The sequence below is a fragment of the Hesperophylax consimilis genome, chromosome 10 (assembly GCF_061612785.1).
Source record: "Hesperophylax consimilis isolate HC1 chromosome 10, BYU_Hcon_1.0, whole genome shotgun sequence".
In the NCBI taxonomy this organism is placed as follows: domain Eukaryota; kingdom Metazoa; phylum Arthropoda; class Insecta; order Trichoptera; family Limnephilidae; genus Hesperophylax; species Hesperophylax consimilis.
In genome coordinates, this window is record NC_142845.1 from 17,519,631 (window position 1) to 17,544,673 (window position 25,043).

Sequence of the window (25,043 nt, forward strand, 5' to 3'; positions counted from 1 at the left end):
ATTGATAATTGGCATGGGAGCATCGCAGTATGCATATCGAGATGTGGAGCGTCTTAATCGCGGTTCAGAGTTCAATTCAATTTGCTTCCAATTGCATTGGCGACTGGAGAAATACGCTCCTGAGGGTCGTGTATATTATTTGATCCTAAAGTACTCCTGCAACTGGGTGGCCTCAAAAGCCGATTTGCAAGATTCTTGTCAATTTCAGGCTTTTAGGAGCAGTTCTACCTTTAGTTTGAATTTGTCACGAAGTTGCTTTTTTATATTAACTCCACACAGGAGGCCCTGAAGAAAATAATTTCCCTCAGGGCCTATGTCATCTTTGGGGATGCTGTGTGGAGGGTCTTTTTGTGGAGAGGAAGGAGTGAACATGGGTCTCGAAGAGTCCCATGTTGTAGGAGGGAGGAAACACAGAGGCCGGCAGTTCGTTCCACAGCCGAGCTGTTGAACTTAAGAACGAATCGTAGAAGCGACCCGTTCTCATGTGACAAATGTCAACCGTGTACAAATGTTGGGCGCGCGTTTGGCGTGTATCCCGACTACGCACCGGTGCCGAAGGGATCAATGACGCTAGTTCCTCAGAGCATCTGCTTATTTTATTCGAGCCAATTAAAAATATGGCCTAAATATTGCTGCCGCATTCCAATAATACGAGTTACGAAAAATATTTTAATGAAAAAGGAAGATATCACATATAATAAAAAACGAAATAATTATAAATTCGCTGATTCTAATTTTCCCTGGTTTTTGCCAATCGATTGCAACGCTGTAGAAAAACGTTTTTTTCTTTGCTTAAATTTTCTTCATTGAAATGCACACTTTTCTATAGATCTTATGATAGCTAAAATGGGCACATGTCCGCATATGTAGAGGTAATTAGTGTTGTGTAAGACACACACACACACACACACTACTTCGACACAGGACAGGACAGGTTATTTCACAGAATTTAAACAATTCATAAAAATTCAAAGATAAAATTCAAGTTCTGTGATAGATCTATTCAAATTCTGTTATTATTCCATCATGGGCCGGTTGTTTCACACTAGTTAATAGTGAAATGTGATGAATTGCTGAAATTTTGAAACACAATCTGGCATACTGATTGGATTATGGCATAGGAAATCATTGTAAATTACTAACGTTTTTTTCTAAACCCTTCACCTCAGGCATTTTGCATATTGACCGTTATATTTCTTATAGATGCTGTCTGAAGGTCAGAGAATTTGTGTGGATATTTCTGAACGTATTGGAAAACTAAAAACTGATTTTTAATATTTAAATATTAAATAAAAATTTAATATTTAAATATTAAAAATTTGAATGCAAACATAAAAAGTTAAAAAAAGGCTAACCTTTCGTTTTTATAACTTTTAGATTCGAATATAAAGCGTTTTGTTAGACATAATCCAAACGTTTAGATCATATCTCTTACTATGCCAGTAGGGCAGACAAAACTATTTCAATTAAATCATATGAACTGTTCCCAGAAGCGAACAAATTGACTATTACGGATAATACTTTTATTTCACAATGCAGAACACAGAGGTTAATAAAGAAAGCCTTCTACATGCAAACAAGGCACTGCAGGTATGTAAATTTATTAAATTAGGTTCTCCCAATATTTGTCGGATGGTGTCGCATATTCAGTAAGACATAATCCAAACAACGCTCGTAAATTTACTTAGAAGGTAATTTTCAGCTTACGAAACTGAGCAGATGATTTCAAGAAGTATGAAATGCCTATTTGCGGAAACTTCCAAGGCTTATTTCATAATATGCAAGCGAATTTAAACATACCGTTTGCCTGAAATTTTTACTAAAGGCAAATAATTACACAGCAGAATTTGTTCACAAATAAACAGTTTTTGTTATAAATTTAATAGTAATATTATTGAATATATAAAAGAAAAGTTTAAAACTAAAATGTAGTTCTACAAATTAAACTTGATAACAACAAATTTACTAAAGGCACCTACACATTAGCTGATTACAACAAATCAGTGCACCTACACGATTCCCTATCATAGCTCTTGGGGAACTCGAAGGACCAAATAAAATACCATAATATTTACTAAAGGCACCTACAGATTGGCTGATTACAACACATTAATGCACCTACGCGATTCTCTATCATAGCTCTTGGGGAACTCGAAGGACCAAACATAATACCATAATATTTACTAAAGGCACCTACAGATTGAATAATTACAACACATCAATGCACATACACGATTCCCTATCGTACTTCTTGGGGAACTCAAAGGACTAAACATAACATTTATTATAGAAGTTTTTATTTATACACAAGTATTGCTATTAATATTGATGCGCTATGCCGCAGTTTTGCAACATGACCGGTTAAGATCCGTGTTTACGTTTAGATCTCGAGAGATCCAGGAGGTCTCCAAACATTGTAGCATCGCGAACAATGCTTTTTAGAGCAAACTTTGGCGACACACAACATTTACTCCCTTTTTAGAACAAACTTCAGCGACACACAACATTTACTCCCTTTTTAGAACAAACTTCAGCGACACACAACATTTACTACCCTTTTAGAGCAAACTTTGGTGACACACAACATTTACTCCCTTTTCAGAGCAAACTTTGGTGACACACAACATTCCCTTTTCAGAGCAAACTTTGGTGACACACAACATTTACTCCCTTTTCAGAGCAAACTTTGGTGACACACAACATTCCCTTTTCAGAGCAAACTTTGGTGACACACAACATTTACTCCCTTTTCAGAGCAAACTTTGGTGACACACAACATTTACTCCCTTTTCAGAGCAAACTTTGGAGACACACAACATTTACTCCCTTTTCAGAGCAAACTTTGGTGACACACAATATTTACTCCCTTTTCAGAGCAAACTTTGGTGACACACAATATTTACTCCCTTTTTAGAGCAAACTTTGGAGACACACAATATTTACTCCCTTTTCAGAGCAAACTTTGGTGACACACAACATTTACTCCCTTTACAGAGCAAACTTTGGTGACACACAACATTTACTCCCTTTTCAGAGCAAACTTTGGTGACACACAACATTTACTCCCTTTTCAGAGCAAACTTTGGTGACACACAACATTTACTCCCTTTTCAGAGCAAACTTTGGTGACACACAATATTTACTCCCTTTTCAGAGCAAACTTTGGTGACACACAATATTTACTCCCTTTTTAGAGCAAACTTTGGAGACACACAACATTTACTCCCTTTTCAGAGCAAACTTTGGTGACACACAACATTTACTCCCTTTACAGAGCAAACTTTGGTGACACACAATATTTACTCCCTTTTTAGAGCAAACTTTGGCGACAGACAACATTTTATTTATTTATTTTTAAAATAGAGTAAATCAGCAACCGGCTGTTATTATTGAACCCGGCCGGAACTTTACAAAAAATGTGAATACGGCACAGAATCCTAACCTTCCAACCGTCTGGAACCAGTGAGACTGTGGCGGCAGGGGTATGTACTGAGGCTGAAGGTGGTGGGAAGAGGAAGGAGATGTGAAGAGGAAGGTGGGAAAGTACTCCGACTATTCCGATCTGGTCACCAAACACGGCTAGAGCCATTCCAAGCAACGTTTCACAAGGGCGATGCTGAAAGTATCTTTCATACTGGAACGTGCCGCAAGTATATTATTTTTAACTAATAGATTTTGAAATAACACAAATTACTCAAATAAAGTTTACAAGCGCACGCCGGGATTTGAACCCACGACCTCCGGATTTGCTAGTCGATTTACTACTCGACCACGGAGGCCGTCAAATTTCGGTCAATAGACCACCTTCTTATAATATTTGGCTAATTTATATAGCGCCGTTTTCGTGAGAAATCACCTCAAGGGCGCTGGAATATGTACATGATAAACGAGTCCCAGCTTTCCGGAGGACAATCGCATCCCCAATTTGAGAAATATGGTTAAGTGGGGAGTAAATGAGAGGAGACTAGGAAGTGTTACTTATTGCGTTGATCACTGAACATAGCTAAAGCCAATTCAAATGACATTTCGATTCAGTGGTTTCACACTAGAGCGATACACATACGGAGAAAAATGAGTATGGCTGATTAATTTAAATCCTGTTAGAAACGTGATGGCTAGGCCATTTTTTAATAAAATATTAGTTCATTCAGAATGTATCGAACACGTCTTCATGCAGCTGCACTGATAAATATAACGACGAAATGTTACAATATTAGAATTTTTATGAACACGTGTTCCGAAATCTTCGTAACACATTCGCATTTCACTGATAGTCGGTTAGGAAACCTGTCAATTTATTCGTTTAACAGGAATACGAATCATTTAACCAATTATTTTAATAAATTACCAATATTTTATGTACTTATATTTCCAATGGTTCCATGAAAACTCAACACAGTGACAATTCAACACACTTTTGAAAAGTGATATAAAGTCATTAGAAACGATGAAAAACAATAATTTAAACATAACCTAACATAACCTACTTAACCCAGTTAATAAAGTTTTTGTTTCATCACTTTCCATGACTTTACATAACTTTTTAAAGATGTGATGAATTATCATTTTGATGAGTTGTCCGGTCACCATTTCCAATACTATATTGATATTCGGAACGCTGCTATTTAAATAGAGATTTTTCCATATATTACTGAATTTTCAGTACTACATCAAACAATTATTATGAAAAAACTGAACTCAACACGAATAAAAATATATTTTTTTAGTTTAATCTTGTTTAGATTGTCCTGAGATTTATATATTCTCAACTTGGAATAGTATAAAATATGAACGTATTAAGTATTCTCACATACGAGGAGGTAATGTGTTTACGACAGATGTGTTGCGAATTTGTTCGAGTTAATTCGAAAATAATTCTCTTATACAGCGCTGTGAAAAGTTTAATCCGGTTAAAGATTTTTTAATCACGCTTTATGACGGTCTGATATCACCAACGGTTGGCGGCACAGTTAAAATACTCATAATTAATATTAAAAATATATATATTGTACAGAATACACCCGAATTTGGGGTATTTAGGGCTAGTGGATTTTGAAAAGGCGTCGGATTATTTTGAAAATCGAAAAATACATAAGGACGGGTTGTTTCGGAGAATTTGAACAATTCATCAAATTTCAATGTTGATTTTCGGGTTCTGTGAAAGAATTATTCAAGTTCTGTTTTTATATCATTGTAGGCTAGTTGCTTGACAAAACTGAAATAAAAACAGAACTTGAATAAGTCTTTCACAGAACCCGAAAATGAACGTTGAAATTTGATGAATTGTTCAGATTCTCCGAAACAACAGTTACTAGGTATCTACGGCAATTTGTCAGATCACGCCTATTCAGAAATGTTTGATTAAAATTTTATTTTTATTAAGGACGTGTTGTTTCGTGGAATTTGAACAATTCATCAAATTTCAAAGTTGATTTTCGAGATCTGCGAAGGTTCTATTCAAGTTCTATAATTATATAATTATTTACCAGTTGCTTCACAAAACTGAAGTAATAACATTCTGTGAAACAACCCGTCCTAAATACATCTATTTGAATTTCGATTTGGATTTCATGAATGAACGAACGCAAATCTTGGTGAAAGTGAAAATTTTCCAACTTCCCGACATTCGATCGAGTTGAAACTCGGCAGATAGGTTCGATGTCGAACTTTTGGTGGCAATCGCTCATACACACGCAGACGTATATGCATTTCTCTTTAATTGGATGACATTACATTGGATGTCCTACCCAATCGGGATTTGGCTCAGTTGTTAGTGGGGTTGACTCAACTCCCTGGGGAGGAAGGTTCAATCCTCAGTCAAACCAAAAAAAAAAATATTTATATAAACATAGGTACATTAATAAAAATAGATGTTATATAGATACTAGAGTAAAAAAAAACTTTGTTTTTACTGGATTATTTTGTATATTTTAAATATACAAAACATATCATAAATAATATTATTATTGTATTATTCTGAAATAATACACAAATATTATAGCAGATTAAATTATTGTGTTATCATTGAGAGAAATAATATCAACAACTCTCAATGAAAATGTGAAAATAAAAAAGGTACAGCGGTCGCAATTCGCAAATGGGACTAGAACATTTGTTTTCCGTTTCATATTATCATTGAAAGTTGAAGAAATTATCTTTATCAATGATTACATTATTATAATCAGGTTTATAAGGTTCGAAAAGTTATCCCTAATAAAGTTGAATATTATATTATACTTGAATCCAAACGTTCTGGCAGAAATTCTGTTGTTTGGAGGAAGTTGTTATAAAGCAGAATGGTAACGTTGTCATGAAAGGGGATTCCTTGGAGAATTGTTCGAAAGGAAGCGGAAAAGATGAAAATTTGATATGAATTGGCGCTTTTGTCATGTTAGCATTCCTAGACATTCACCGCATAATGAACCTTAAACTACCCAAAAATTTCAAGCGGTCTCCCGATGCCTAAACTCATCGGTTATTCTTAAACAAAATAATAATATTTTGTAAATATTCGTTTTTGTAGGTACATAACGCTACGTTTTCAATAAACACAACCTCTCTTATTAATGTAGGGTAAATAGATGCTTACCAGTTGTGTAAAATTTAAAACAAGTTTTAGTAAGGTCGTAAACAGAAAAAATCTAATATTTTAATGACATTAAAAATAAATTGAACCGTTTTAAAAAAATCTTTAAAACGGTAAAAACTTATCTCAAAAATTCAAATTAATAATAAAAATAAGTCGAAAGGTTTTCAGAATACCACTCGAAAGAAAAGCGTCAATATCGACCGAGTGTGAACATTGCACTATCGATATATATATTTTCATGAATTGAATCCTTGTGCCACAGTACAATATCTGTAGCTACCTTTGTGATGTCACAGTCCCACGCAAGTCCCAAAAAGCCTTTTCAAAGATCACTACAGTCACAAAAAGCCTTTTCAAAGATCATTACATTCACAAAATTAGTTAATTAATAGTTAATTAATTGAGTTTTTGTTGTCGCAATACGGTAAAAATCTGAAAAGTGTTTTTAACACTATTAAAATTATTATTATTTGGAAACATTCATAATATGTACTACACTACTGCGAATCCAAAAAACATAAATAAGAAAGTCTACTGTTTGTCTATATGAAAAACGTTTGTCTATATAAAAGTTTTCTCAACTCATTGCATTACTTGACTATGCAAATGGGTTTTCTTTCCGTGGAAATCATACATTATGGAAAACACGAATTCGCTGAAAGTAAATTAATTCAAAATAAAAAAATAAATCAAATGGATATATCATCACGGCATGTCGTTGTTGGGAGGCGTGAATATAATTATTGCGTTTCATAATTTACAGTGCAGGGATTTTAATGAATTTGTAACAAAGCAATTAAAAATATTATCCAAGTCACAGTAATTTTGGTAATAATAATTCTGATACAAGCCTTCCAAATTACGTAGTAGTTTTTGGAATCACATAGCCTCATTCACAGAAGGAGTCTTTTAACGCGAGCCAATTTTGGTCATATTTAAAAACGGAATCTGACAGAAATCTAATTCTGTGAATATCTAATATAAACCTTCTGTATTTCAACGTTATTTGAGGAATTCTATATCCCAATTCACAAGGCGAATGCAATCATTTTGCTTTTTACGCTATGCAATATTCGCAATGATGATAGTGATATTTTGCAATAAACATTCCAAAATCAAAAGTAATTTTCTGAATCCTTTAGCTCCATTCACAAATGGAGTATTTTAACGTGATACAATTGTGGCCATTCTAATATTGAATCTGAGAGGAGTGGGCACACGGGAGTTGTGTACATATGCAGTCCAGAATTTTTCCCAGGCGGTGTTTGGCTAGGTAGACTAGTTAAAAGCTCTAGAATTTGGATACCACAGAGTACGCAAAAAACTCCAGCTATAACGACAATGATACTTATTTTAACTAAGCCTAGTAAAAATTTCAGTTCTCAGTTTGGCTTTTCAACTATTATAAGTCGTAAATAAAAATAAAAGCGCAAGGATCGCGTACGTACGCTCAAAATGAAAATGTCAATCTGACACGTGACAGCTCGCCCGTAGCAAAAAAACGATCGCGGCTCGGTGTGAATGGCCGAGCGCAATCCCCTACGCCAAAAAGTCTCAGCATCGACCGTCTCACTCTCTTGTGAATGCGGCTTATGAGATTCACTTAGATTTTTCATGTGAGGTTTCAACTTCATATAACGGCCTGGACATGTATGAAAACGTGACTCCCATTAAATAATTTCTACTGCCACCACACAATACTGAGAAAATGCTCGTCATGATACTGGGAGAGAATTGAAACGGTTATGTTAGATTATGAGAAATGTAAACCCGTTGACTCGAACCACTCGATTCCAAGCAAAACCTCGAGGTTTTGCTCCAAACCGGCGTATAAACAATGAAATTTAATCATCGAAATGTGATCAGTGCTACGTAGTTTCGTGAATCTTGCGTACTTACCTGATATTTAAAACCGTTTGTTTTTATTTTCAACAACCTTGAATATTATTAAAGGGTATGATTAATTGGGCAAATTACTATCTCCACGATGAAATAACAAAAGAGAAATGAAAAATGGACTTGACTTCGGAAATGATACCATGAATATGAGTTGTAATGAGGCATGGAAACTTGAAAGTAGCAGAAGTAGGTCGAAAGTGAGTTTCAGAAGTGAGACCCCTGAGATATCTTGTGGGAAAAAATCTCAAAGGTTTAGACTAGACTGTGTGTAGTTTTCAAGATATGGAATGCATTGTGCATTGAATATTAGAAAAATACCATTTGATTGTCATCTCAACAACAACTGATAAATGAGTAATAAGTTCTTTGAAATTTGTCGTATTTTTTTAAAATATTTATATAATTTAATTTGCTATCGTTGTTCTTATTAGGGAAAGCACAGCTTTTCAGATTTTTTGTGTACCTTAACTATTATAATAAATTCGAAAGTGTGTTTGTTTGTCCTTCTTTCACGTCGCAACAGAGCTAACGATCGACGTGATTTTTTTGCATACTTTTAATCCCGGAAAAACATTTCGTTCCCGTGGGAAAGTTTTTTCCCTAAAAAGCTAGTATTGTATACCTCGTACATCGGAAAACAATACAAGGCCGTATACTAACAACTCAAACTCCTTTAGGGTAATTAACCCAACCATGACCAAAAAACACAACAAAAAAATTGACACTCATTAGCCACAATAAAAAAATGGTTCCATGCTAACTCAACACAGTGACTATTCAACAACAAAAAATTTAACGTAACCTAACCTACTTAACCCAGTTAATAAAGTTTTTGTTTCATCACTTTCCATGACTTTATATAACTTTTTAAAGATGTGATGAATTATCATTTTGATGATTTATCCGGTCACCTAAAAAATATATCATAAGAAAAAATGTTAAGTCTGTAACTTTAATGATGGGTTGTTTGACAGAATTTAAACAATTCATCAGACTTCAACGTTCATTTTCGGTTTCTGTGGAAGTCCTATTCATGTTCTGTTATTATAGGCTAGTTGCTTGACAGAACTGAAATAATAATAATAGAAATTGAAAAATCTTTCACAGAACTTAGATTTTAAACACAAATCATAGATTATCATAAATAACCGCCCCTCAAAGATTCGCGGTATGAGCGTGGAGCACGGTGTATAATTGTTTAAGGCGATGCCATACATAGTTATTGCAAAATCATGTGTTTTTGGTTTGAAAATTTGGTCGCCTAGAAATGTTTCAGATGCTTTAATTAAATACTGCGAGTAGAATACATCTTGGCCTTTGAAATAATCGAGTATTTTTTAGATAAGTCTTTTTATAAGCCCAGAAAAAAATAATGTAAAGGCCTATGAAAACTGCTTTAAAGTTCAAAATCTCCTACTTACGAACCCATTTTTTTAATGATTTTATTGTATAATGTGGCAAATTAAGTTATTTATAAAATGATCGAAAAAAAATTAAATATTTATGCCTGAACATCCACAAAATAAAATAAAAGGCACTTTTTGGCCATGTTTTTTTTTCTTGCCTAAATCAAAACAGGCGGATGGTGTTAAGCGGGAATTTAAACCTTATCGCCATCTACGTAAGGGTTGTTATTGATAGCGGCTTAATTTAAAATATTACACGACGTAATGCATCGCCTTAATTAATATAATCACAGTACTGACTCCTCTCTGGTTCCGCGATATAAAGAGGTGGGGTGTTGGTAGTGTTGGGGTATGGGGTATGGGGAGTTGGTGCTTCTTGTGATATTACGCCTGAAGGTAATCAATCAGCGTCATGTCTACACTTTCCGCTCACTGTTTAGATCGCGATGGAAAATACTTCAGCGCCTGAACCGAGATTGAACATTATTAGGGGTGAGATTGTAGCTGCTGGATTTCTGGAATACGGGAGGCGCCGGTTAACATGTTCTACGGTTTATAGAGTCAGCCGCATAATGTGTTCGTTATTTGCGGTAGGTAATGAAAAACGGGAAAACGCATATGCATTTCCGTGAATTTCTGAATCACGGTTGATTATTAAAATATCTTTAAACATGCACAGCAAAATATTAGATTTGAGATGATACATTTAATGCACAACATTCGTGTTATCATAATGAGCCCAAAATAAAAGACAAACAAAAAGAAATCTAATAAACATACCTTCCAAAGCAGTTATTACGTATGTGTGTGTCCGATTTTCGATTTCAAACAAAAAACTGGTTTTGATTTTTGTAAATAATTTTATAAGAAAGCAAAAAATTTAATCAAGTGAAACTGTCACAGAAAATCTTAGCTATAATACTGTATTTTTTAAAGTTGTTTCCTTTACGCGTTCATACATTTATAATGAAAAAATATTTTTTTTAGTAGTTTACATTTATATTTTTTATTGAGTAATTTACTTTTTTGTTTGTGTTCTACTCCAGCGAAACGATAGGAAAACCTTCAATTTATCTAAAGCATATTTTTTAGTTTTCATAATGTACACCAATTCGTTAGAAGATTAATCAAAATAGTGATTTAGCATTAAGGCGTCGTGTAATATTTTAAATTAAGCCGCTATCAATAACAACCCTTACGTAGATGGCGATAAGGTTTAAATTCCCGCTTAACACCATCCGCCTGTTTTGATTTAGGCAAGAAAAAAACACGGCCAAAAAGTGCCTTTTATTTTATTTTGTGGATGTTCAGGCATAAATATTTAATTTTTTTCGATCATTTTATAAATAACTAAATTTGCCACATTATACAATAAAATCATAACCGAAAATGGGTTCGCAAGTAGGATATTTTGAACTTTAAAACAGTTTTCATAGGCCTTATACATTATTTTTTCTGGGCTTATAAAAAGTATTTAAAAAATACTCGATTATTTCAAAGGCCAAGATGTATTCTACTCGCAGTATTTAATTAAAGCATCTGAAACATTTCTAGGCGACCAAATTTTCAAACCAAAAACACATGATTTTGCATTACTACGTATGGCATCGCCTTAAGCTTCGCCTTAAAGGTCTGTAGTTCCGTTCTTAACAGGAAAAATAATATTTGACCAGTACTTTAATAAAGTTTATTCGCCTTAAGATAATCGATCTAGAAAAAATACTTAGTTTAAAAATTACAGTATTTTATATCAGTAAGTTTTCTCCGTGCAGGACCTCTTTCGAGCTAGTTATAAAAACCTTTAATTCAGGCACGGCCCTATTGGTGGAGGTGTCCTCAGACCGAGATTTGGGGCTTAATTTCCACTTTTCCCACCCTTTACAGAAATAGCGCGATAGTAATTTAGTAAGCCATAATCCCAATGAAATATTCCGATATTTTCTTTAGCGCTGATCCACCGCATAAAAAATAAACTCGTAAATTCTAATAATAATATCTCGCGGTTAGCTTTAGTGCCGAACGTTCGTCCGTTAAAATATCAGCTAGGACCAAAATAGTCGGATTTTTTTTATTTTAATATGGCGACTTAAGGGGAACGGTTGCGCGGCCTTTTTCTTTTAATATGGCGACTTAAGGGGAACGGTTGCGCGGCCTTTTTCTTTTAATATGGCGACTTAAGGGGAACGGTTGCGCGGCCTTTTTCATACAAAACTTAAATTTGGATTTGAGGCCAAAATACTGGACCAAACAAAGTAATTATTTATGTAATCAAAATAAAGGTATGGCAAATATCTAGTACGGATGTGTGCTGCTTTATATCATAATTTTTTTTTAAATAATTATTTTATAAGTATAGTATTGAATTGGTTTAGTTACTAAACGGCGCTTTATAAACCGTTTTCCATGCTCATACCGCAAAATCAGGGGGTTAATTCATGAAAAATTTGAGGACCAAAAACTTTTTACGTTTTTTTTTACATAAAACAAAATTAATATCCAGCTAAGGGAAATGAGTCTTACGGACTCCGTGATTACGAATCCGGAGGTCGCGGATTGATTTGATTAATGTTATTTCACAATTTATTAATTAAAAAGAATACACAATAGTATATTTGCGGCATCTTCCAGAGTTACTGTACAATCAATAATAGATATACCACAATTCAGAATCGAAACGTTGTTTGAAATTGCTTTAGCCGTGTTTGGTGACTATAAACAACTCGGTCCTGGCATTCACTTTCATAAACCGTCTCATACATACTCTTCTGTTATTTTGACTTTTAACATGACTCTCCCCAATTATCTTGATCGTGCCATCATGTCTTCCTTGGGCGTCCCCGACTTATTCTACCATTAATATTTGCGTCATATATACTCCTTACTCTCCTTTCTTCGTTCATTCGCTCTACATGCCCAAACCGACTCTTTGTTTAAGGTATTATTAAATTAATTTTATAGAAATAAAAATATAAAAGTCTAATAAACTGCACAGATCTGCATTATCAAAGCGATGAAAGTAGAGAAACCTTAGAAAACTGTTTGGAAACAATCACATTACAATATATGTACATATTACCTATAGGATAGTATTGGTTTATGCAGAATATCTATGTACTACAGTTTGTTATGGCCTAATAATTCCATGTTTGAAGCAATATTGTTTTAAACTCCGACCCCGAACCGAACAGTTAACTTGAGGCTAAAAGGGCATACACGTTAAACTGTAGGCGGAAACGATTTAATAGCTAACAAAACATGCAAGCCATGGAACAACAAATATTAGTAGATTATTACAGGAAACATTGCAGTTTTTTTTTTGTTTACGACAGAAGCAATAAAGGAGATTGAATCAAAACTAAATATTGTTTTTCAAGAAATCGTGTGTTTCGGTGATTTCCAGTTCTCACTGTAATAATAATGACTTGAAGGATTTTAATAATTATTATAGAGTCATTAGAAACACGCGTCCCGCACAGGTACCTCCAAATACATACATATAAACAGACAGAGGAGGCTCACACGCGCTCTCTTCCCTCCCTTTATACAACATTTGGCAGAGATATTAGTATTATGAGAGCAGAAACATAAAGGAGGAGGAACCAGTCTACAGTAATACAGTCTTCAAGGCTTGCCACTTAGACAAGACACCGGGGAAACAACATGAGCCCGAGTTAAAAGGCTCAACACTCTCCAACGTACGGAGCGCGCAAAGTCGTGACATTTTTACTTAGTCACGTTAAATTAGTTTTAACCGTAATGAATATGTGTGCTCAGTGTAGACAAGTGCCTAGGCTTCACTCGGAAAAGAAGGGGGGAGAAAGAGGGAAAAAGAAAAGCGGAGAAGATTGGTGCGAGGGAGGGAGAGGGAAGCCCGCGCAGTGTATGGGAGACATCATCGATCGCCCCCACCTCGAACAGCAGGCTGCATTTACCCTCCTCACAGCCGTTCCCGATTTCCCCCAAAGTCCGGTCCGGACAGAACGAGCCACCTCATTAAAACCCCGGGCACGTAGCAACGGGGATCTGGACATCCTCAGCTGACCCGCCGACTGCACTCGAATACATGCAACCTTTTACGACAGGTCGAACCGAAACGTCCGGACAACCGACCCGCGATACGTTCGGGGTTAAGCGAAAAGCGAAAAGCGACACTCAGTCAAAAGGCTCGAATGTTCAAAGGCCGTAACACCTGTGCAGTCGCGCAAAACCTCGCTCCAATTGGCGTAGACGAGCTCCACTCAACTAAAAAAATATAACGGATAAAATATTTATCTGTATTTTGAAAGAAACGACACAAAATAATAAAAATGAATTATGTATTCTACAGATTATATGTTTTAAGCTCAAACTATTCAAAATACAGACTGTTTATTTACCATTATAATCTGCCGTGCACATTTATCTTGCCAGCGCAATAATCAAAAAGACTTCATTTGACTTCGTAGAGAGCTCCTTCTTTGTGAACGACATTACTAAATAAAATAAATAACGTATCACTTCCAAGTTTTAATGTTCGACTATCAACAGATAGAACTGAGTTAGGGTAAATTATTATTGCTGGCTACGATAAAAATATTAAATTGTGCACCACCTTTGTCAAAAATATAATTTTAAGATTAAACTACCTTGAACAAGTAGAAATGGTTATGTTTACAGCTTGACAGGAAGATAAATTTAGAAAAATGTTAAGAAATCCCAGTAGTGGGTTGCAGAAGAGAAACATTTTATAAAAAAAAAAACAGAATCGACACTTTCAATTTGTACCACGGGAAAGGCAATGTGTAATACGATTTACAATTGAAATGAATCACATAATACAGAGAATAAAGTCGACAGATAGTGAAAGGCCATCATAATAAACATGTGCTTTGTTTAACGACGACAAGTCTATAAAGATCGCGACCATTTTAGCAGTCTGGAGACGATCTCACTAGAAACTGGACACAACTCAGCCGGAGGAGGAAATTCATTCAGAATCGACAGAACTGTTATTTAAATATATATATAAACGGGTAAACAAAGTTATGAATTTAATTAACGAATTTGGTAATGGCGACTATGATCAAAACGAAATGGACACGACCACGTTGCGTACATTATAATTTGACAACAAACACTGGGAGTGAAAAGACTGAAAATCCTCAAGCAAAGGCAACAGTTTGAGGTTCAGGAGAAGTCAGAGAGAATGTCCTGTATTTCGGGAGTATTTCTCGAATGGTACCGTTTTCACTGATATTGTGTTAGGGGTATTGTTGTTGTGAGGGCGGACTCCGGGAATCCGTGCGCGCGACGCGGGGGACCGTCGCCAACTGCCGCCCTACGCTTCCCCGCCGCCGCCCTTGCCTTATCCCGCCCGAGAGCGGGAAAAATATACCGCCCAAGGACTTGGCCAGAGAATCCCCACTTTCCTTTGTACGCGTTTAGACCCACCGACAGCGTGAGCGAGGGCGGAAGTAAAAGGAACCGATCCTACAATAAAAAGGAACCGCTGAGAAAACGAACAGCGACAGTAGTCCGACTAATATGAGCCATATTTACAGGGAGAGACAATACAAAATAGGATTGGAAACTAACAATGAGGGGTGGTGATACCTCAATACAAAAATGATAGGGCAAATGGAATGATTAGGATAATGGGTAGATGACTGTTACATTATTTTAATAAAGTGAATAGCGCGCGTCACGAACAAAAAAGTATAAAAACAAAGAAAACTCTGGCGTAGCAAATGGAAAAGCCTGGAAATTGTGCCCCAGTTGACATTCATGTTAGATCCACGTGCCCTTTGGAATCTGAAAGAACAATCAAAATTCAAATGTCACGATCTCTTTTACAACACAACTTCGGTAATTTGAAACGTGCCAAAAATAAGTATTGACACACAAGCAGCTTCGCGAATACACCAGCTGCAGGCACACATGTATATTTATACTAAATATTGTTCATCTAATCTACATACATATTTAAATAAACTGATGGTTGGCAATATTATCTCATGGTCCAAATATTTCCACATCATTGAAATACAATTCTGAAAAATTGTGTACCTTCCCGCCTGATTTTTTTTTTCTTTTGCGCTTTCTATAATTGAAGCGGATACTCAAGGATCGACTTTTGCATAATTAATACCCCGAAACTCCATGAATTAAAATCATGTTCACTTCTGTTTAAAATAAACTCTGCGTGCGGAGTGTGAATGATTTTATTGGAGTGGAAAGTAGAATAAAGCATTCACGTGATTTTAATATATTTATAAACAAACTTCACGTATGTAGTAATAACATTGTATAATTTTGTCAAATTCGCATTATAAATAGCTTGAATACTCACTGCGACAAAAATCTTTATTTTATTTTTAAATTCTGACATCAACTTTCTTTACGGATTTCGTCCTTTGAAAAACGTGTGTTTTTCCATCGCGGGGTCATTCTCACGCGTGACAGTTAATTAACCCCAAGGTGACAAATATTGGAGTAAAAAGTCAAAGACCAAAAAAGCAAAGGCGTGTAAAAATAACACCTGTCGTAATTTTTTCTATCTACACTTGCACGCAACTTTGTTTACCAGAAATAACCTTTTATTATCCTGTCTAATATTGTGGATTGTAGGAACACAAAGCTAAACAAACGAATGTAATATTAGCATTAAATCAAAGATAAGCTTTATATTTTTTTTAGATTAAGCGTATGATTATTAAACGTAAGTATTTTTTCTAACGGCGTTAGAAAGAATATAAACGATGTATCAAAGCCAATCAAATATGAGCTTCCAACTAGCCTAGCCTATTATAACCGATGACCACTGAAGCACCCAGTGAACCGTGATACCATATGTGACAGGTGTTTTCCGATTACAGGAATGCCAGAGATGAGTCACGCTATTCAATTGATTCACCTTCACAACAATGCGCAAACGGTAGGCCACATTTTGCGCTAATACAATAGAGGACATTGTAATGCTTACTACACACTACTGTCCAATGCCCATACAGCACACTAGATACACATTAAATGAATGTGACTGACCTCAACAATCGGTGCCGGTTCATCCGGTTGCGGATTTCTGATGACTGAACTTGTGCGCGATGAACACTTTGGAAGTCGACACTTCTTGCAGTCGAACCAGGATGTTAATCCAGAGTGTCGCTTGCGTGTTTGAGTCACCTCTTCGCCGTGTCGCCACTGCCAGCCTGAAGTGCTGCCCAGTTTTCTTCTTCTTTGATCCGGTACCCGAAGATGGTTGGGATCTATGGCAGGATCTGGTAGCTCGATATCGTTGATTCTGGCTCCGGAGCAAGAAGCCCTGACGCGCTTCGTAAAGTCTTCCAACCAAATGGGAAGACGGCGAGGAGCCACTTCAGGATCCAGGGAAATGACAGGTGGATTAGACTGCCTACTGAACACGTGTCTATCGTCAAAATCCTTCACCACCACGTCGATCTGTTGTTGGTCATTGCTCCAGCCTAAGAATTTCTTCAAACGATAACGTTTAGTCAAAGCTTCTTCGTCCACAGATGCTTTGCGTATAAAGTCGTGAGCTGGAGCACCGTCCGTTTGGGAACTTGCATCGCTTCTAAAAAGAGTTTTGAATCGCCCTAAACTGTTTCTTGATTTCGCTGTTGCGTTCTGAGACTCTATTTGAAGCACATGTTTAGGAGCTCGATTTCCAAACAACGTTTTCATTCGAATGATTCTATCATTTGGATCGACTTCTGCAGTGGAGGTAATTTCCACATCGACCTTTTTTTTAGACCTCTTTGCCTTGATCAAGGTTTTCACTTTGTCAAATTTATCTGCGAAAATGTTGACAGTGCTCGTATCACATTCTATATTAGAAGAAGAATTGTTGTCTTTGGCAGCGGGTCCTTTCATTCCGAACAAGGTTTTCATCCTTACAGCTCCACTATCGTCAGTTGTGATGACACTGGTAGCCCCATAATCTGTATTGTCTGCTATGACTTCTACTCTTTGCGTGCTTCCGTCTATGCCTAGAAATGTTTTGAAGCGAACTAAAATATTTCCCGGAGTTTGGAATCTCGTGGTGATTGTTTCCACGTGGTTATCGTCCGCAGTGGGATATCTTTCAGAGACGATATTTATATTGCGAGAAGTGGGGTAGATATCAGAAGAATCACGAGTAAGAGATTTGGGCGGTCGATACCAATCAGCGTCCTGGTGGATAAAAAGGTTAGAGTCGCTAACGCAGTGACGTGAACCAGGCATGTGTAGTGCATGGTGACTCCTGTAGGTGCTCTCCAAGGTGGATATCTTCATGTCTGTGACTTGAGGGCTGTAGTGGTAATGGGCTTCTGTAATTTCTCTAACAGCCACGCTTCCACCAGAGCCTCCACACCGTTGGAACATGTTTGAAGTTCGTTCTTTCATTTGATCCATTCTTTCGTTTTTGAATATTTCCATAACTTTCAATATATTGTTATTCAATAAAATCTATCAGTCGTCTGCAAGCAACAATAACTAGTCTTGCATCACTAGCGAAAGCCATCATATAAGACACAATTTAATTGTAAAGATCACTATGGAACTTTTGTAAAATAATCTTGTTTATTCGAATTTGCCGATGGGTTTCGCTAAGCCCCAGTGGCGCGTCTGGAATTTGAATGCCCTCCCTTCGGGAAATATTTGCGAGTATGACAGACTGACAAACGACTGAGCTGAAGCAATACACCGTAAACTGATTACAAGTGCCCCAGGAGGGCTGGCGAACTGCCGACTGCCGACTGGCGCGAGTTCGCAACAAGTCTGAATATAATGGTATTGATTTTGGTTTAGTGCTTGATCTTCGGTGCTTATACTTCGAGGGCTTCAACAGACAAGAGCCCTCAACTTGCATCGAATATACATATTTATTTATATGTGACTTGTTCTTATTTCTTCTGGTGTCCAATTATATTGAAGGTTAGGTATCACCAGGGCGTTATTCACCCTGCGATCCGGGTGCACTTACTCGTATGTGCGTAAGTAAATTTCATTTATTTGTGTTGTTTCACAAATAACGTAATTAGAATAATATTGTTGGATATTTGAGGCACGTTCCAGGGTGGAAGATACTCTCGGTATCGCCCTGGTGAAAGACCTGAATAGCCAGGTACTTCCCCACCTAACTCTTCCCCAGATCATTTCTCCCGTTCTGCCTTTAGCCTCACAACATACCTCAATTAGGAAACATGCCCGCTAAATTACAGTTATAGACAGCACCTCCACCCAAACTTTGTGTGAAACTATGGATTTTAAAAAAAACTTATTTAGTTTGTATATTAATCAAAATTGTCACGCTGTAAGTTTGATATGACCGCCTTTGGCCTCGTCCGTTACATGTTTTATGTAACCGAAGTCGGAATTGAAAAATAATTATTATTCCAAGGCATTCGGAATAAAATATATATATAATTCATGTAGCTTAGTGAAAAAGCAGGCAAGCAAGTTTGAGAAACATTCCAAGGGAACTTGAATGAGATTATTGTAAGCCGTCACGGAAAAAGCAAAGCTCAAGGGAAATTTATTACTAGCGTAAACAGTGAATACACGATAATACAAACGGGAGACATTTTGAAAAAAATCCTATTTTTTTCTGTGGCTAAGCAATTAAGAAATTTATGGTTAAAGCTCGTAAATACTAACTTAACCTGGTTCCCAATTATAAAGTTTGTAGAACCAACAACTTAAGAACTTTTCGAGCTTTTTTACAACCTTGAAATTGAATCGTTTACTCGAAAAACACCTCTAGTCCATTTAAAAACATTCTTACAACATAATCAACGAAAACTGAATTTTTAATCCTTTCACTGTTGGATTTCATGATTTTAATACCATTTTTCAATTTAATGAGACTGCCAATAATTTAAAATTCTTTTCAAACAGTGGATAACTTATTACCACGGCGTTTGTATGGTTAAAACGATCTTAAAACAGACTTAAGGGCGGCTTTACCATACTAACGTTGAAGCGGCGAATAAAAATCTGATTAGTAAGACGGAAATGTTTCGAAATTTCACAGAACGCAAAACAATATGGCGGCTATCTTGCGTTCATCTGACCAAGTAAAATAGTAAAACTAAATGCTTAAAGTTTTACAGAATAATGAACAAGAGCGTGGTTTATGGGTTAAATCTATTATAGGTCTATCTATTTTCCATAAAGAAAAATGTGGTATTCACAACTCAATTCGCTTATATGTGGACAAGATGTGTTTTCAAAATAAGTGATTCAATTAATAAGGGCGGAAAATGGATTTATTCGCGGTTCTGAGGGCAGTGTTTTTTTAAAGAAAACATTACAAGACCTCATTTATCTCAAAAACAAAAAATGTCTTGTGGACTAGAAAGGTAGCTGTTTTTAGTGATGGTCAATTTTATTCGCATCAGTAATTCTGTAAACTTTGGCTATAAAGTTCGGTGCTACGTCATTCACTTTGGATTTTACATTGAAAGCTGAACCTGTCAACTAACTTGCGAGATCAGTTGGAAATTTTGCTTGTTAATAAGGAGAAATCATTACTTGAGGGGATAGTTCCACATTAATCTCACAATAGGCTTGCATTTAACCGATCACCAAATTAATGGTGATTTGATAACCAAATTTTTTGCTACGAAAAATAATCTCGAGGGCCAAAAATGTTTTTTTTTCGGCTGTAAAAATATTTTAAACATATTTTTGTGCGTAATTTAATATGATAATCTCATTGTTCATAATTATCTATGTATTTCCACCAGATCTCATTTAATATTAAATAGCATCATGGCTTATGGCTTATTTCAGCTTATCGCTCGCCATACACTACCAATATTATAAAATGAAGGCCTCAGCACGGGCAAGCCACCCAGTGAGGCCTACATTACTGGAAAACTTAAAATGTAAAAAATATTGTACCAAATAAAAAAAAATAAAAATGGGAATGTAAAACCAGAGATATGCTGAAATGGGCGAACTTACGCGAATAAAGTGCGCTTATAGCGTGGTGTGTCACAGGCCTTACTGTTGTGGTGAGAAATATGATCTAAACGGTGTTAGAAAGAGAAAACACCACGATTTATATTCAAATCTAGAAATTAATCACAGAATAATCATAATGTGTATCCCTATGAAACCAAAGGTTACGACCGTAATTTGAAAAACTCATGAGACTTCGTACTTTTTAAAAATATGAAACGACAATAAAGTGAGGTGACTTATCGTTTGTTAAACATTTGTTTTTATATATTTTTTCGTTATCAGTCATTTTTGATACAAAAAACGTAAAGTGAGTCATTTAATTTATTTTAATGTTTGCTTTCAAAATTACAATATTTCAAAAAATATATTTTTATTCCTGATAATAAAATTTGAAAGCGTATTTTATCGCCATTCAAAAAAACAGTTTTTAGATACGTCCAGAAATATTCCATTTACTTGGATTTTATTGCAAAGCAGAGATAATCCGACTTTCTGACAGAAATTATCGTAAGCAGTATGTTGGTGCTCATTTAAATACTTTCCCAAAAATGGACAACCGATATTATGATATCTTCACCAATTGAAGGGGGAAGGGGGGAGAAGGGGATCAAATTACAAGCGTAAAAATACACGATTATTGAATTAATTAAATATAACATTATATTCGTCGTGTTTCCGTACATCCCCGCCCTCCCCCAACCAAAGGTAGTTTGTTATGCAAGCCCCGCACGCGTAACGTACAAGCGTCCCCGGAGAGCAGAATAAATTAGGTTAAACGCTCCGAAACGGCGCAACGAGGGAAAAAAACTTTGCTCATAAACTTGACGGACGAAAAAGCCTTAAAAATACGGCGTTCGCCGTTAAGCAAATAAAGAGGATTAGGGCTAGATTATAGTAACGGAGAGCACATGTCATACTACCATCTCGGTTTAAGTATACGTCATTCCGGAATCTAAATTCCTATATATGCAAGGATCCAAACTTATGGGCCAAACCACAATTATTCATTTAATTACTGTTTTGTTCGTAGAGCAAACCACACGAACAGACCCTAACCCTTCACACATAAGTAGGGTACGGAATAATTATTATTAAAAGTGATTATAATATAACATTTTATTATTATGGCTAAATCGATTGATCCAATACTAATATGTCTGCATAAAATAATTCACGGTCATCTTGAAACTACGAGTACATGCCATTGAATACAATCACCCGATTACATTTAAAAATTATATCGCCTATTTTAGTGCTCAGACCCAAATATAATAGTGTGCTGAAGTAGACATTTTCATCGATAATTTAAACAGATTCAGAAAAAAAATGTACTGCTTTGCTCAAAAATATATAAAAATTGTTGAGCTAATTATATTGTGTGTTATTTGTGCCTCTCTTTGCTTTATTTGTCATTTGAGTGAGTTTTTATAAAATTTTATGTAGAAATTATGTATCCTTTGTCTGAGTAGGTTTTTGTTATTTTATGCACCTAGTTGTATATTTACCGAGATTTATAACTTGATTGTTTTCACTTAAGTGACACCATCTGTAATAACACAGTATAAATAATTATACTAATCGTAATTTTACAAAGAATTCGTTAAGAATATCTGTAATGTTGTAATTATTTTCTACGAAAAAACAAAATAAATGTGATAATTTGAAAAGTTTTTTTACTGGGCTCTTTTATAATTACGTTGAATTTGAAATTATAATCGTTTTGAAACCCAGTTTGATACATTACTTGCTAAATAACTAACCATCCACCAGTACTCGGGAAGGGTAGGCAGATAAGATGGTTCGCTACACAACTCTGTACTTGGCACATACTGTTGTCTCAAACATATTTCTCGACATGATCGGATACAAGCATTAACGATTTATATTAATTATTCCCATTTGTCCACTCCCTCCAAATTCTTTCGCCTTATTCAAGGATTAAGGTAAGGCGATGCCATCGATGTTATTATTTGACATCATTAAAACTGCCTGGGTCGACTGGGCCAAGCGTGCTATGTTGGGCTTACATTTATATTATAATATACTCGATCAGCGATTTATTCCTACTTCTTAATAATTATCGGGGAATTAATTCCGCGTCGTAATCACTGACGAATTTTCGCAATTATTTTAAAATTTTGCCTATTTTCCAATTCACTAGTCGCTGAACATCGATATTATTTTTCGACGCAATTAACTAATTAACCATCACGCCGTTTCCGCGCAGGAGTAGGCAGAGAGGACGGACCGCCAAACAAATCGGTCTTGTTATCATAAACTCGTATATATACCCCCTTATTAATAAGGCTTACCTAACTAATAAGGCTTACCCAACAAATATGGTTACAACGCCCTTGAGATGGTTTTTCACAAAAACGGCGCTATAAAAAACATTCAATATTAAAATTTAATATGCTATTAAGTTCAATTAAGGCGATGCACTAACGTAGTAATGCAAAATCATGTGTTTTTGGTTTGAAAATTTGGTCGCCTAGAAATTTTTCAGATGCTTTAATTAAATACCGCGAGTATAATACATCTTGGCCTCTGAAATAATCGAGTATTTTTTTCAAAAGTTTTTTTATAATCCCAGAAAAAAATAATTTATAAGGCCTATGAAAATTGCTTTAAAGTTAAAAATTTCCTACATACGAACCCATGTTGTAGGTATAATGTGGCAAATTAAGTAATTTATAAAATGATCGGAATTTTTTTTAATATTTATGCCTGAGCACCCACAAAATAAAATAAAAGGCACATTTTGGCCATGTTTTTTTCTTGCATAAATCAAAACAGCTGGATGGTGTTAAGCGGGAATTTAAGCCTTATCGCCATCTACGTAAGGAGTGTTATTGATGGCGGCTCGATTCAAAATATTACACGACGTAGTGCATCGCCTTAAATGTAATATTCACCATCCATCTTCCGACTACATCTCTATCAAAGAACTGTTTTTTTATATATGATTTTCGCGTGAAATTGCATACACTACAAAACTGATAAAATAGACGTTTGCTCATTAAAATCGAAGTAGGTGAATCGTTATTCTGGCATAATACAATTTATTATGCTCAATTAATAATCGAAATTAGTTGACCTACTTTCTTTCATATAACCTTTTATCTTTCGCATCGCCAGACCAATAATTAACAATTTTATCTGATATAATTTATTAACTGCATTATTACGGAAGTAATTTTTATTCATGTTTTAGTTCACATAAAGTGGAAGAATATTAGCGATGATTCATTATACTCTTTCATAAATATGATATATTATTATTATTCAATCTAGCTAAAAATAATGATGACGGTAACTGTATAATTGGCTTTGCACTCTGTGACCTAAGCAGTATTATCAACTTTAATAATATGGAACGTGTGATAACGGACTACACGAGAGCATAATTATTATAATAATGCATAAATGTATCTATTATGTTTGTGGTGTATTTTTTATTGTGCTTAAGATTATAATAAAATACAATCGTGGGAAATATTTGTAAGTACGCACATTAAAACAACAACAAAATATGTTAAAAATACAAAATATCAGTCGGTAGGAAACACTGAAAAATAAACCGCACGGAGAAAACTTACTGATATAAAATCTAATTTATTAAAAATCTATTTAAATTATTCAAATCGATTAATTTAACGCGAGAATTGACAGGTTTCCTAATGAACTATCAATAAAACACGATGTATTATGGCGGGAAGATGTGTTCATAAAAATTCTAATATTTTCGCATTTCGTCATGGTGTTCCGATGGTGACCGGATAAATCATCACAATGATAATTCATCACATCTTTAAAAAGTTATATATCTTTATATAGTTATTAAGTCATGGAAAGTGATGAAACAAAAACTTTATTAACTGGGTTAAGTAGGTTAGGTTAGGTTTAATTTTTTTGGCGTTTCTAATGACTTTATATCACTTTTTAAAAGTGTGTTGAATTGTCACTGTGTTGAGTTATCATGCAACCGTTCCGAAATATCATGAATTTACTAAAAGTTTATTAGGACACAGCATCCTATCCCGTTTTTAAAAGGATTTTAATAAATCAGCAATACTATTTTTTTGCATACGATATAAGTGTATTATGGGCGTGCTGTGTACCCGAAGTAAGGTCAATTTCCTCTTACTTCGGATGAAAATTTCAAATATCGATATTGTCTTTTTGAAATTTTTTTAAAATTA

The 25,043-nt window shown here is 35.3% G+C and overlaps 1 protein-coding gene across 3 annotated transcripts in view; it reads right to left on the reverse strand.

Moving 5' to 3' along the window:
• The window catches only part of LOC149420387 (transmembrane protein 47), a 104,176-nt gene that overhangs the window by 69,560 nt on the left and 9,573 nt on the right, over positions 1-25,043 (reverse strand). The window contains exons 1-2 of one of the 3 annotated variants that reach the window (XM_089636680.1): positions 15,116-15,156; positions 14,271-14,455 (exon numbers count right to left, since the gene is read on the reverse strand). The exons of 1 other annotated variant lie outside the window; for it this stretch is intronic. In XM_089636680.1, the coding sequence (XP_089492806.1) occupies positions 14,271-14,273 (3 nt within the window). In that variant the 5' untranslated portion in view covers positions 14,274-14,455; positions 15,116-15,156. Of the gene's footprint in view, positions 1-14,270; positions 14,456-15,115; positions 15,157-25,043 lie in introns of those variants that run through there. One more of the 3 variants, XM_089636681.1, reaches the window with a different exon arrangement.